At 44.4% G+C, this 15,509-nt stretch overlaps 1 protein-coding gene across 3 annotated transcripts in view; it reads right to left on the bottom strand.

Moving 5' to 3' along the window:
* DPYS (dihydropyrimidinase) overlaps positions 1-15,509 on the bottom strand; it is a 44,684-nt gene that overhangs the window by 15,878 nt on the left and 13,297 nt on the right. For all 3 annotated transcript variants that reach the window (XM_069957214.1, XM_069957215.1, XM_069957216.1), the window contains exons 4-7: positions 13,607-13,796; positions 8,458-8,614; positions 3,378-3,519; positions 682-824 (exon numbers count right to left, since the gene is read on the bottom strand). In XM_069957214.1, the coding sequence (XP_069813315.1) occupies positions 682-824; positions 3,378-3,519; positions 8,458-8,614; positions 13,607-13,796 (632 nt within the window). The remainder of the gene's footprint in view (positions 1-681; positions 825-3,377; positions 3,520-8,457; positions 8,615-13,606; positions 13,797-15,509) is intronic.

Below are 15,509 nucleotides of genomic sequence, written 5' to 3'. Positions count from 1 at the left end.
AGGAGCGTTTGCTCCTACAACTACAAGAGACACTTTTGCAGACCTACAGTGTGAAGTTACATAAAGTATTTGAAAAACTTTGTGCTCTTCCTGTGGCATTGCTCAGCACATACTCTAAACACACAGACATATATATATATATATATATATATATATATATATATTAGAGGGATGATGGTGTAGGCTGTAGGGGCTAGTCTGTGGTTATGACATCACTCAGGGGGCAGGGATAGAGCTCAGAGACGAGAACTAGCCACACCTGCTAGGCGATCACAGGAGAGAAGGAGGAGTCAGGAGCTGGAGACAATAAAATTAAGAAACTACACAACTTCCTGTCGTGGTAGACCAAGCAAAACTGGCTGTGTAATTTGTGAGTGTATGTAATATGTTAAAAATTCTGATACTGAAGGGTCCCAATTACTATACTAGTAGAGTAGGCCTGAGTATTACAGCTTGTGTGTTGTATATGTCCTGCTATCTACACAATACAAGTGCCATTGACCCTAGAGGAGAAGCCTGTCACTTTAACATGTTCAGTACTTGCAAGGTCTGAAATGATCTTGGCTGCATATCCCTGCTACTTGGTGATATAATATCCTGTCTCCTGTACCTTAATAACCGTCCTTGATACAGGCTCAGAAGATAAGACACGACTCATGATATTGCAGTAAGACGTTATACCTTGTAGCTTCTGGATCCCAGATTACCACATCTGCATCGGAGCCTTTGGCTATTTTTCCCTTCCTTGGATATATGTTAAAAATCCTCGCTGCATTGGAACTGGTGACCGCGACAAATCTGTTCTCATCCATATCACCGCTATACTGAAGGGAAAAGAAGATGAGATATCAGAGGTGTATTATTGTTACCTGGACCTATGGGTGTAGTTATAGGGGGTAGAAGCCACACTTGAGTCTTTATTTCATCTCCTGCTACCAATTTTACATTGGGTCCCAGGACGTTCAAGTTCTGCTTGTACTTACACGGGTTATCCAGCCTTACAAAAACATGGCTGCTTTAGTTCAAAAACAGCACCACCCTTGACCTCGGGTTGTCAGTGGTATTACAACTCTGCTCCATCTACTTCAACAGAACTGCAATACCATACACAAACTGAGGAAAGGAGAGGTGCTGTTTGTTTGTTTTTTGTTTATGAAAGATGCCATGGTTTTCTATTACTTGATAACCCCCTTGATTGTTTATTTACCACTTTTTGTCAAAAAATCATATATTTGTTTATTTTTAAAGGGATTCTATCATGTTGAAAATGCATCTAATCTGCAGGCATCATATTATAGAGCAGGAGAAGGTAAACAGAGTGATATATTGCTTCATGGAACAAGTTCCTGTATAGCCTGTCATTCATTCATGTGAATTTCTTCTTGTTCTAGGCTAAGTAGTCATGTGGGCGGTGCTACTCAGTGATTGACAGTTTTCTATAGGCACATTTATGCATAGGTAGCTGTCAATAACTGAGTTGGACCGCCCACATGACTCCAGATCAAGCATAGATTCAAATGAATAAACGACAAGTTATATTGGAAACTTTTCCTACAAAACTATATATCAATCTGCTCAGCTCCTCCTGCTCTTTAACATACTGTCTGCAGATTTCTGTAAGATGGTTTCTCTTATTGGGGGTTAGAAGAATTATTACTATAACAATTACTTACAGGATTTGTGGGCATTGATGGGACAGAGGACTAGGGGGAGTCAATAAAGTGGCAGTGATCCATTCACTTATTCACTTGCTGTGAGAGTGTTTAAAGGGGTTATGCAGCGCTACAAAAACATGGCCACTTTCTTCCTCTTGTCTCCAGCTTGGACGGGGTTTTGCTGCTCAGTTCCATTGAAGTGAATGGAGCTTAATTGCAAACCGCACCTGAACTGGAGAAAGGAGTCGTGTTGTCTGTGAAAGAAAGTGGCCATGTTTTTGTAGCACTGGATAACCCCTTTAATATAGCCAAGTGCTATTGTATGGACAGGTCCCCTTTAAGAGCTTGCAAGTCCTACCACCAAATGCTCTGTAGGTGAAGAGCGCTGCTTTCTATAGACATCAACAGTGACATCTAATGGATAGGATTACACATAGGGATGGAGGAGCTAGATAGGAACTGATGATAGAAGCAATAATGTAATCATATTATATATCATAACTATATATTGTATTTACTATAGTCAAAAGCAAAAATAATGATATTTTATAATAGAAGACGTGTATAGTCATAGTATATTGTATCACTTCTTTTTGATTTAGGGATTTTACACAGGGTCAATGAGTCCATTAGACCAGGGCTAAATAAAGACTGTGATTTGAATGGGATGATAAAGACTGTGATTTTACTATGGCCAGAAAAAGGTGAACTGCAAGGCTATGTTCACATGCTGTATGAATAACAGACGTTGTTTTAAATGCAAATTGCATTGAAGTCGCATTATTGACATGACCATTATTTTGATTGGTGAAGCAAGCAGCCGCCGTTGTTTAATACATTGTGTGAAATGACGGCCGTTATTGCATTATAAAAAGGACGACGGTTCTGTAAATTAAAAACAATGGCCATTTATTTATTAAAAAGTGTGTTGTGTGGACATAGGCTAAGGCTGTGTTCACACACTGTATAAACAACGGCTGTATTGGCTGGATGAACATCATTTTCTTTTATTTGGATTGCAAGCACACTTAGGTCTGCCTGCAATCCAAATTGCCAATGAAATAAGTGAAATGTATGGCCGTAAGAATGGCCATACATTGTGTGAACAGACTGTGAACAAAGGCCTTTGAACGGCCATTGTCCCATGGGCGTAAGGCAACAGCAGCTGTTGCGCAATATATTATGTGCACAGCGGCCGCTGTTCCCTATAGGATTCCACACAGTGCATTCTTTTTTTACAAGAATGGCCGTTGTTTAAATCACCAACAATGACTGTTCTTGTAAAAAACAAAAACAAAAAAAACATTGTGTGAACATAGCCTTGGGTGTATTTCCATTTAAAACAATGGCCGTTATTTTAAATGAAAATTGCACTTAAGTCAATGGACGACAGCCGGAAATAATTGACATAATCATTATTTCGCTGGCTGTAGCAACAACATACATTGTGTGCAACCTTGTATCGACTTCAATGCAAATCACTTGAGAAGAACAACGGCCGTTGTGTAAACTGTTTTTAAAAAAAAAAATAAATAATAAGTATGTTGTAGTAGAGGACTCAATAGGGCTTGGGGTCCATTCTGAATGTATGGTTTCTGTGTATGTCACTGCCAGGTCACACAGGTTCTCGCTGCCAGAAATGACCAAAACTGAATGGAGCAGAGACTGATTTGATAAAAAGAAAAAAACAAAGACAAAACATTTCTCCATCTTGTTTCTTACCACTCCTCTCTCCCAGACCACAGACATCCTGTCCTCCACACCGTTCACTCCATTGGGAATCTTGGTGAAATCGTCTTTCCCGAGCGCCTTCTGACAGATGTCGAATGTGCAGTTATCTGTCCCGGTAACACTCAGGTCATCGCTGCAATGAAGAAAAGTGAGGAAGGGTTAGGAGATGTAAGAAACGATGCTACTTTATACAGGTGTGACAAGATACAAGATAGAGGCCAGCACTGCTTGTCCACCCCCTTTCTATTATAGCAGTCCTGGAGGTGCATCAGCTGACTGTTCTTATCCCTTCTCCTATTGGCCGATCATAAAAAGTGTTGGGTAAGGGGCGACATTGAGCCCAGGGGGGAAAAAAAGCTCTTCCTAGTAAATAGTAGGGTCTAACTTTAAAAAAACTATGTAGGCTGTATAGTTCTGTCATTGTGAAATGAATAAGTATTCATTGTACTATGAGGCTATGTTCACACAGTCACAACAAAGATAAGCGTTTATAGGAAAAATACAAAACACCTTTATTTAATGAATAAAAAGCCATGAAAGACAAACACAGACAGCTGGACCCCAGAAGAAGTATTCTGGCGAAACGTACATCGGGTTGAGGGCCCGAGACCCTCCAGTAACAGTTTACAGCTTTTCCTTTGTGGTTGGTGACTTGCCGGGCTGTGATGAGTCCCTTAGGCCCTTATCACGGTGGTCTGGAGTGGAGTTATGACCCACCTGGACTTTTGGTACTGCCACCCACAGAAAGGGCAGATGACCCAAGGACGGTGTAACCAGGGCCGTATTTGCCACTAGGCACCCGTGGTCTGGTGCCTAGGGCCGTAGAGAACAATTTTTTTTTTTTCTAAAAAAAAATATTTTTAACCCCCACTGCCCTAGGCCCCGGGGGCGCAGTTTCGGGGCCGGCCGGGGTGAGCTTCCGGCACACACTACCTCGATTACAAGCGGGAAGCTCATAGCTGCAGCCCCGTGGTCCCGGACTTCTCTCCTGCTCGGCAGCACATGTGACGTCATCGCGCCGAGCAGGGGAGAAGTTCGGGACCGCGGGGCTGCAGCTATGAGCTTCCAGCTTGTAATAGAGGTAGTGTGTGCAGGAAGCTCACCCCGGCCGGCCACAAAACTGTATGGGAGGGGACCTGCCAAACCTGACTAGCCTGCCTCTGCCCCCGGGTCCTGGATGCTCCCCGCCTGCTCCTTCTTCCCCCCAGCCATTCCCCCTGCACCCCCCCAGCTGCTCTCCATGCCCCCAGTTTCTCCCCCTGCACCCCCCCAGCTGCTCTCCATGCCCCCAGTTTCTCCCCCTGCACCCCCCAGCTGCTCTCCATGCCCCCAGTTTTTCCCCCTGCACCCCCCAGCTGCTCTCCATGTCCCCAGTTTCTCCCCCAGCCCTGCCCTCCCAGCTGCTCTTGGTGCCCCCAGGTTCTCCCCAGCCCCCGCCCCCCCCCCTGCTGCTCTCTATGCCCTCAGGTTCTCCCCCTGCCCTCCAAGCTTCTCCCCTGCACCCCCCCCAGCTGCTCTCCCTGCCCCCCTAGCTTCTCCCCCTGCACCCCCCAGCTGCTCTCCCTGCCCCCCATCTTCTCCCCCTGCACCCCACCAGCTACTCTCGCTGCCCCCCAGGATCTCCCCCTGCCCCCCCAGCTTCTCCCCCTGCACCACCCCAGCTGCTCTCCCTGCCCCACAGGTTCTTCCCCTGCCCCCATCTGCTCCCCTTCCTCCCCTGCACGCCCCAGCTGCTCTCCCTGCCTCTCAGCTTCTCCCCCTGCCTGCCCCCCAGCTTCTCCCCTGCCCCCTCCAGATGCTCCCCCTGCCTCCCCAGATTCTGCCCCTGCCACCCCCAGCTGTTCCCCCTTCCCGTCACCCCAGCTGCCCTCCTGCCCCAGTCACCCCCAGCTGCCCGCCTGCAGACTAGTTGTCGTCGGAGAAGTCTTCATGCTGCTGCGCCAGATGAAAGCAAAAAGTGAGCGACGGCAATTGGAGAAGACGTCACCTGTGAGTCATTATTAACTGCACTGTAATCACTTCTATAGTGTGCAGAACCTGTGTACCATTGGGGTCTAAATGGGTCAGTGTATGGTTTGCGGTAGTGTACTGACACAGCCCCGCGGTCACTACAGTACACTAGCGCAAACTTTTAAACTAGGACCCAAGAGCTGCAGGCACTACAACTCCCAGCATATCCTGAGGGCTGAAGACTGTCAGTAAATGCTGGTAGTTGTAGTGCCTGCAGCTGTTGTAGTTGGGTCCTAGGTGCATTATGCACTGGATGGTTTGTGGCATATAAGAATACATAGATCTGTGGGGGCTCAGTGCAGGGAAGTGACCCCAGAACATCACTAATAGGGGCAGGCCCGTATCAGCCATGAGGCGAGGTGAAGTCTTCGCCTCAGGCGGCAGATAACACAGCCCTTGAGGGGGGCGGCATCAGCGTCCTGTGTCCTTATCATTACAACTAGTTACGGCTCAGTGCCCAGCCATGTTTCCTGTCAGTTGCCTCATGAGAAGCGCTGAGGAGGTACTGGAAGCCTCGTATTCACATCACATAAGACATAGATATAGTGTCTCCTGCTGTTAACCCCTTCAATAATGCAGAGTTATTATACTCTGCATCACTTACACACTGTAGAAAAGAAAAAGTTAACAGCAGCGGGGACGCTATATTATGTCTTCTCTGCACTGCCAACCTCCGAGCTGACCTCAGCATAGTGCAAGAGCAGGAGAAGAGGCATAAAAGTAATGTTCTGCTCTGCTGTTAACTCTTTCTGTATTGCAGAATGGAAGTGATGCACAGTAATACTTTACATTCTGCAGTACTGAAAGAGTTAACCGAGCAGCCCGTTTTATGGCTATTCTCTGGCTTCTGAGGTCAGAGGTTATCTATAGTGGTGTCCCATGCACACTGCGATGCTGCACTGTGCCTGTCCTGGATCTTCTCTCCCTGACTAGTGCTCTGAGGTCCCTGCAGTTTAGACTGCTGTCAGGTCACAGGAAAGGATACTCAGCTGAGGCATTTATCATGTTGAATGGGAGGACCTGGGAGTGCTGGAGTTCTTGTATGGGGAATGTGAGGGGCACTATGGGCATGGTGATATTACAGGGAATGTGAGGGGCACTATGGGCATGGTGATATTACAGGGAATGTGAGGGGCACTATGGGCATGGTGATATTACAGGGAATGTGAGGGGCACTATGGGCATGGTAATATTACAGGGAATGTGAGGGGCACTATGCACATGGTAATATTACAGGGAATGTGAGGGGCACTATGCACATGGTGATATTACAGGGAATGTGAGGGGCACTATGGGCATGGTGATATTACAGGGAATGTGAGGGGCACTATGGGCACATGGTGATATTACAGGGAATGTGAGGGGCACTATGGGCATGGTGATATTACAGGGAATGTGAGGGGCACTATGGGCATGGTGATATTACAGGATATGTGAGGGGCACTATGGGCATGGTGATATTACAGGGAATGTGAGGGGCACTATGGGCATGGTGATATTACAGGGAATGTGAGGGGCACTATGGGCATGGTGATATTACAGGGAATGTGAGGGGCACTATGGGCATGGTGATATTACAGAGAATGTGAGGAGGGCAGGGGGCATGATAATCTTGTAGGGGAAAATGCAATTTTTCAGCTCATTCAAGTACAGCTGCTAGTTCTGCTTCATCTGTGTCTTGGTGTATTTTTTTTCTGCTTATTTAACATAAAAATAGAAAATCGAGATTTAAATCGAGAATTGTCTCAAAATAAAAAAAAAATAAAATTGAGATTTTATTTTTTGGCCATATCGCCCCGGGGCCCCTCAGGCAGCAAAAAAGCTAGAATCGGCCCTGAATAGGGGATAGAACAAAACTATCTACCCCTACCATATTAGTGCTGTTCTGGGGTCACTTCTATATACTGAGCCCCCACAGATCGATGTATTCTGATCTCCCACAAAGCATCCAGTGTATAGGACCCATAGCATAGAGTCAGTAGGGAAATGTAAAACGCCATACCCACATGAAACTTTTTTTGCCGTTTTTCTGTTAGTTGCCAGTTTTTTTTGTTTTTTTTTACCCAAGAAATATTGGTGTTTTTTCTCCCCTAGACTTCTATAGGGTAGAAAAAAATTGGCAAAAGAAAACACCATACCCAAGATTTATCAACCTGGTGTGAAATAGAACTGTCTCAGTTGCCCCTAGCAACCAATCAGATCCCACCTTTTATTCCTCACAGATTCTTTGAAAAATGAAAGGTGGAATTTGATTGGTTGCTAGGGGCAACTGAGCCAATTCTACTTGACACCATGTTTGATAAATCTCCCCCCATGTCTTTATGCACCTGGCGTTTTCCTCACCAATTCTTTACAAAGAAATCCTGGAATCACATGATAAAGAAAAGTGACCTACCCTGCAGGGGATAAAAATGGCAGGAAGAACAACAAGTCCTATACAGATATACACTTAAAGGGGTTGGCCACTTTATAGTAAAATAGTTCAGTGTACAGTATTAGTAAGTGTCCTGTACATATGGACAGCAGCTCCCTGTGTACCTCATAGAGCTAATATCATACTCCCCTCCTCCAGGCTGTGCTGTCCTGCTCTGTGGTGTTTCTGTCCATAAGATGGCCGACATGGAGGAGCATGTGACCATTCCCCGCCCCCCCCCAGTGTCCTACATAGACATATAAGGGCTCAGTTGTAGACACTGGGGGGCAGGGCATGGTCACATGCTGCTCTATGTCAGCCATTTTATGGACAGAAACACTAAAGAGCAGGGCAGCCCAGCCTGGAGGAGGGGAGTCTGATATTAGCTCTATGAGGTACACAGGGAGCTGCTGTCACTATATACAGTGAATACAGTTTTGAATGCTCTACACTGAACTATTTCAATATAAAGTGGCCAACCCCTGTAAGTAAAAAAAAAAAGAAAAAAAAGCACCAGAAAAGCTGCTAAAAAGCATTAAAAACAGCTGGCAGTCTTTTTTGGCTATTTTTATGGAGTTTTTTTTTTTTTTTTATTGGAAAAAAAAAAACATGCATAATTTGTGTTTGATGGAAGTTTTATCTACTTACTTAGCAAGTAAATGCATGAGATATTTTGGGGTGGTGGGATCAGGGCGCAGCGGGGGTCCCATCACATGTCCGGCCGCATGACTCCAGTCTTTGTGCCAGTAGTTTGTGCCATCAGTGCCAAGGCCGGCGGCTATGGGTTCACCAAACACCACTTTACCTGCAGGAAATGGATAGAAAGGGTTAAGAGGCGGTGGATCGGGCATAGGTCGGGGTCTCTCCTCACCTTTTCTAATATTAAAATTAAATTTGAAAAGAAATGTCAGCAGCGACTCCCCCGGTGACAAAAATAAAGAAAACTAATAGTGCCGGCTCCTTAATGCTGAAAAGGCAGCTTTGTTGCGGGCGCACTATAAATCTTCATCTGACATGTTTCCCCACAGAGCGAGCCTCCTACAGTTAATAAAGGCTTTCTAAACACGAGAGAGCCAGGCCGCGACGCTGCACGCTGTATAAAATATGGAAAGTGTGAGCGGCTCATACACCCAGCGCATCTCGATAAAAAGATGATTACCGTGCAATAATGCTAATGCTGTTTATACACAGTCGCTGACTCCCTCCTCACCGGAGTCCCCCCTTCCCCCTCACCGGCGTGCAGTAATACCTGACGATATTATACCGAATTCAAAAGATTTAGAGGGGAAAAAAATGCCTGTAACCGCAATAATGAGTAGTAATGGCGGAGCAGTCTTTGTTGCCCATAGCAAGCAATCACAGCTCAGCTTAAATTGGATATACAGCTCGGTAAAAATGAAAGTTTAGCTGTGATTGGTGGCTGTGGTTGCTATGGGCAACAAAGATAGTTTCTCCATCAGAGATATATATATATATATTTTATTGATGTCTGACTGCTAATCTGTAAACGACAAGAGGAGGATTACCAGGGATACAAACGTCCTTGGGTCGTCCTCTTCTAGTCTCATCCTCTTTTAGCTTTGCTGACGACAAACAATATGTAGTACTTAAGAGGGGCAACTTGGCAACTTGTGTGTGTGTGTGTTCATATATATATATATATATATATATATATATATATATATATAATTTCAATAGTTTTACCTCATTTTGTTGTTCCTATCTTTTCCTTTGGTTGGGTCATGTGATCTGATGGTGACCCTCCTAGAAATACAAGTGTTTCTGTGCCCATTAATGAAGTCACTGTCTCAGCCAGCTGAACATTGTACATGATGAAGCTGCATGGACTGTTCTACACGTGCTCTTTACAAGGGGGAGACCACATCTCCTAATAGTGTTACTGATGACGATCACATGACTCCTGGCATACAGTTAGGATAGATTTGATGATAGCTCAGCCTCCCTAAGTGTATACTATAGTCTCTTCACTTATATAGAGATGAGGATTATTACACTGTCCTCCCCGCAGATAGAGATGATATGGTACTGGCTCTAGCTGCTCGTATGATACTGTGCAGGTGCTTCATGACCTGGTAGCAGATTGGAAATGGAGAGAATACAGTTTGAAATGTGAAAGTCAAGATAGTGGCTGATCAGAAGGTCACATGACCCAGCTACAGTAATGAAAGGAATAGATGCAACGGATGACACTGCAGGAATAGTGATAGTGAATGTGCGTTATATGGGCAAAATAAATAAATATTCAGGGGGGCTTCTTTAAAGGGGTACTGCGGCTAAAATCTTTTTCTATCAAGCCAACTGGATTCAGAAAGTTTTACAGATTTGTAAATTACTTCTATTTAAAAATCTCAAGTATTCCAGTACTTATCAGCTGCTGTATGTCCAACAGAAAGCGGTGTGTTCTTTCCAGTCTGATACAGTGCTCTATGCTGTCACCTCTGTCCATCCAGAGCAGTAGCAAAACCTCTGCTCCTCTGGACAGTTCCTGACATGGACAGAGGTGGCAGCAGAGAGCACTTCAATATCTGGATTTAGTTACTTATTGATCTAAACCATTTATTTGTCACTATATCTGAGTCTACACAGTATCTGGAAGTTGTTGTCATGTTATCTGGATTTAGTTTTGACTTTATCTAGATAAAGGCTGAAGTGATGGAGTTATCATGATACCTGGATAGAATGGTCTCTCTATCTCTATAGAGTTCTCACTTTTAGTTGGAGTACACACTGTAGATGTATCTGCTAGTGAGGAGTGGGTTTGGGGCATCTATTATGGAATTACATCAGGCTCACATTGAGTTCTCTCTCTATAACACACGTCTGTCTTGTCGGATTAGCTTGATGGTTTCTTGGCTCTGTCTAGAGATCGGTGCAGCACTCTGGAGAGCAGCCGAAACAAAGAGCGGGGAAGAGCGCAGAGCAGAGGGTTAGTGATAACTGCTGCTCACATGTCACGGATACTGAGCATAGTCTTCTGCTGATTCCCCTTGTAAAATGACAGTAGTGTATTAAAGAAGAGGGAAGGGGCTTAAAGGAGAAGTCCGGTGAAAATTTTTTATGAAAGTATTGTATTGCCCCCCAAAAGTTATATAAATCCCCAATATACACTTATTACGGGAAATGCTTATAAAGTGCTTTTTTCCCTGCACTTACTACTGCATCAAGGCTTCACTTCCTGGATAACATGGTGATGTCACTTCCTGGATAACATGGTGATGTCACTTCCTGGACAACATGGTGATGTCACTTCCTGGATAAAATGGTGATGTCACTTCCTGGATAACATGGTGATGTCACTTCCTGGATAACATGGTGATGTCACGCCCCGACTCCCAGAGCTGTGTGGGCTGTGGCTGCTGGAGAGGATGATGGCAGGGGGACACTGAGGGACACAGGGCACTGGAGGGGCACTGAGCATCCCTCTGCCATCATCCTCTCCAGCAGCCACAGCCCGCACAGCTCTGGGAATCAGGGCGTGACATCCCGATGTTACCTAGGAAGTGACATCACCATGTTACCCAGGAAGTGACATCACCATGTTACCCAGGAAGTGACATCACCATGTTATCCAGGAAGTGACATCACCATGTTATGCAGGAAGTGACATCACCATGTTATCCAGGAAGTGAAGCCTTGATGCAGTAGTGAGTGCAGGGAAAAAAGCACTTTATAAGCATTTCCCATAATAAGTGTATATTGGGGATTTGTATAACTTTTTTTGGGGGGGGGGATACAATACTTTAATAAAAAAAATTTTGTCGGACTTTAAAATACAATCACCATGTATTACTAATAGCGTCACTAAATATGGTGACTCACTTTAAGGCTATGTTATCACAACGTATTAACAATGGCCATCGTTTTAAATGCAAATTGCACTGAAGCTTTTGGACAACAGCCGGAAATAATTGACATGATCATTATTTAGACGGCCGTAGCGAACAACGGCCTTCGTTCAATACATTGTGTGAACAATGGCCATTGTTTGTATTGACTTTAATGCAAATCATTGCCTTAGAAAAGAGCAACTATTGTGTAAATTGAAAACAACGTCCCTTCTTTTGATAAAAAATATGTTGTATGAATATAGCCTAAAGGGGTACTCAAAAGAAAATTTCAGATCAACTGGTGTTTTGAAGTTATACCGATTTGTAATTTATCTCTATTTAAAAAATATCAAGTCTTCAAGTACTTATCAGCTGCTGTATGTCCTGCAGGAAATGGTATTCTCTCCAGTCTTACACAATGCTCTCTGCTGCCACCTCTGTCCATGTCAGGAACTGTCCAGAGCAGTAGCAAATCCCCATAGAAAACTTCTCCTGCTCTGGACAGTTCCTGACATGGACAGAGGTGGCAGCAGAGAGCACTGTGTCAGACTGGAAAGAATACACCACTTCCTGCAGGACATCCAGCAGCTGATAAGTATTGGAAGACTTGAGATTCTTTTAGATAGAAGTAAATTACAAATCTATATAACTTTCTGAAAACGGTTGATTTGAAAACATTTTTTTTCTCCCCGTTAAAGTGACTCTCCATGTTTGGTGATGCTATAAGAAATACATGACCATTGTAATTTAAAGGGTACTATCAATGGAGCGAGCCGGCCGATTATTGCTCTGTGTAATAAACACAACGATCAGCTGGACCTATAATTATCGGGCGCCGACCAGCAGCTGACAATATGCAAAGTGCAAACATTACCTGTCCAGGCTGCAGGGCTCCTCTTCCTCTCTGCTTCTCCCTGGGTTTCATGCTCTAGCTTCAGAGCGGCCTGTCTGAGCTGACAGGTCGCTCAGCCAATCACAGGCAAGGACCGCCGTGGCCAGTGATTGGCTGAGCGGCCTGTCAGCTGAGACAGGCTGCTCTGAAGCTAGAGCATGGGACCCGGGGAGAAGCACAGAGGAAGAGGAGCCCTGCAGCCTAGACAGGTAATGTATGCAGTTTTATGGTCCTTTTACACGGAACGATTTATCGTTCGAATTTGCACGATAACGATCGAATTCGAACGATAATCGTACGTGTAAACGCAGCGAACGATCAAACGACGAGCGATAAATCGTTCATTTTGATCTTTCAACATGCTCTCAAATCGTTGTTGATCGTTCGCAAAAAATTCGCAGATCGTTCAGTGTAAACAGTCTTTCAACGATTTCACCTATGTGTGAGATAGGCTTAAATGATCGCACAGCGAATTTTCCGTACGATGTATCGTTCCGTCTAAACGCTGATCGTTATAAAAAAAACATAGTTTATTCAAAATCGTTAATCGTGCGATCGGGCGAATTATCGCTCCGTGTAAAAGTACTATAAGCAAGGGCTGCAAGGATATCGCTAACGATGTCCCTGCAGCCCTTGTTAAATGATTATCGGGCCGTGTGATAGGCCCAGTAAACGAGCACCGATCTAGCAGATCGACGCTTGTTTATTGTTATTATCGGGCCCCCATCGGAACGTATAATAGTATCCTAAGACACATACCTTCCTCCTCAGCATTCTGGGCTCCATAGGGGGCCTTCATCAGGTTAGATTCAGTTCCCCTTTAAGCACCGTCCTCCCTCTGTAACACACTACTGACCTCATTTTACAAGAGGAATTAGCAGAGTGGCTCCTTTCCTGGTGGTGTCAGCAGAATATATGGATCCTATATGGCAGCCCATAACCTGGGGCTCAGTTATGTCCTGACATCCCTCTATGGTATATATGGTATATCCACCCACCACTGTACAGCTAGTAATATCTTCCTATGGGGATAGAATGTTAAACGCTCAGACATTACCTTCTCTCCGTGCGTTGGCAATGACCTTGGCAGCAGATTTACTCATGACGTGCACCACGTATAGCGGGCAGTTGACAGAGTTGGCGATGGTGATGGCTCTCTGTGTGGCCTCGGCCTCCACCTCCTCTGGTCGGCACAGCTCATGGCCCTCCGGTCCGGTGATCCCCAGGGAAAGCATTTTCTTAGCGCCCTTCAAATACCAATAAGATAACCAATAAAATAAATGCCCCAGGACTGGTGTGAATCTCTTAGTCTAGGAGGCCATAAATTACTATAACTAGTTATATTGTATTGCTTGTATTTGTAATGCTTGTAAACGCCCTCCTGCAACTTTCACTAAATAGACAACTTTATTATTTTTTTTGCCTTGTCAGCTAGAAGACATTATTCAGTTGCACATTCTGTATCTGCTAGGTCCATGTCCATGTTCAAGGTTTATTGAAAGGATAGGTAATTAACTCCTTAAAGACCGGACCAATTTCCATTTTTGCGCTCTTGTTTTTTCCTCCTTGTGCTTAAAAGGCCATAGCAGTTGCATTTATTCACCTAGAAACCCACATGAGCCCTTATTTTTTGCGCCACTAATTGTTCTTTGCAATGACAGTCGGAATTTTTGTATAAAGTACACTGGAAAACCAGGAAAAAATTAAATGTGTGGTGAAATTGAAAAAAAAAAACAAAACATTTTTTTTTTTTCTTGGAGGGGGGGTGGGGGGGGTTGTTTTTATGCCGTTCGCCCTGGGGTAAAACTGTCTTTTTATATATGTTCCTCAAGTCGTTACAATTACAACAATATATAACATGTATAACTTTTATATTATCTGATGGCTTTTAAAAAATTCAAACCATTTTTAACAAATATATGTTCCTTGAAATCGCTCCCTTCCCAGACTTATAGCGCTTTTATCCTTTGGTCTATGGGGCTGTGTGAGGTGTCATTTTTTGCACCATGATGTGTACTCTCTATCGGTACCTGGGCAATTACGCACGCGGCGATAGCAAACATGTTTATTTATTTTTATTTATTAAAAGGGGAAAAGGGAGGGGATTATTTATTAATAATTAAACATTTTTTTTTTTTTTTTTTTTACACATATACTAGAAGTCCCCCTGGGGTTAGGGTTATTCCCCCCTGGGGTTAGGGTTATTCCCCCTGGGGACTTCTAGTATATGCACACTGATCTCTCATAGAGATCTATGCAGTATAGTAATACAGCATAGATCAATTGCTTTCGGCTGCTGCGAAAACAACAGAGTGTCGAGTCGGGATCAGCGCCATTACGGCGCAGACCCTGGCCAGACTGAGACACGGGGATCGCTCCTCCGCGACCTCGCGCGCGGCGGGGGGGGGGGGGGCAGGGGGTTTGTGGCGGGGGGCGCAGAGAATCCCCCCCACTAGACACCAGGGATGTGGAAAAGCTGCTTTTTAAATGCAGCTGTCAACTTCTGCTTTCTGCTGAAAACGCATAAATCTGTGTGTAAGCATTTTACTCTGTCTCCCCTTCCCTTCTGAGACGCTGATGTAAACAAGTCTCTGTCAGGCTTTATCTGCAACTTTGTAGCTTCTTTGTAATGTTGGGAAGATAAATCATTGTGTGCTCATCACACAATGATCACACAAATCAGCAAATTTACCTCAGTATAATCCTCACATCATTGCAAAGAAGCTACAAAGTTGCAGATAAAGCCAGTCAGGGACTTTTTTACATCAGCTGTCTTAGAAGGGAAGGGGAGGAGGGGGAGACTGAGAGAAAAGCTCACACTTAGATTTATGTGTCTTCAACACAAAGCAGAAGCTCAGAACTGGAGGAAGGAGACTGAATAGATAATAACAATTATGGAAGGAATTGTTAGTCTCAACATGGGCAGCAACGTATGAAAAGTTTGAGTGAAAACACAAATT

Source organism: Dendropsophus ebraccatus, chromosome 2, assembly GCF_027789765.1.
Source record: "Dendropsophus ebraccatus isolate aDenEbr1 chromosome 2, aDenEbr1.pat, whole genome shotgun sequence".
Classification (NCBI taxonomy): domain Eukaryota; kingdom Metazoa; phylum Chordata; class Amphibia; order Anura; family Hylidae; genus Dendropsophus; species Dendropsophus ebraccatus.
This window is presented reverse-complemented; position numbering and strand designations above follow the sequence as displayed.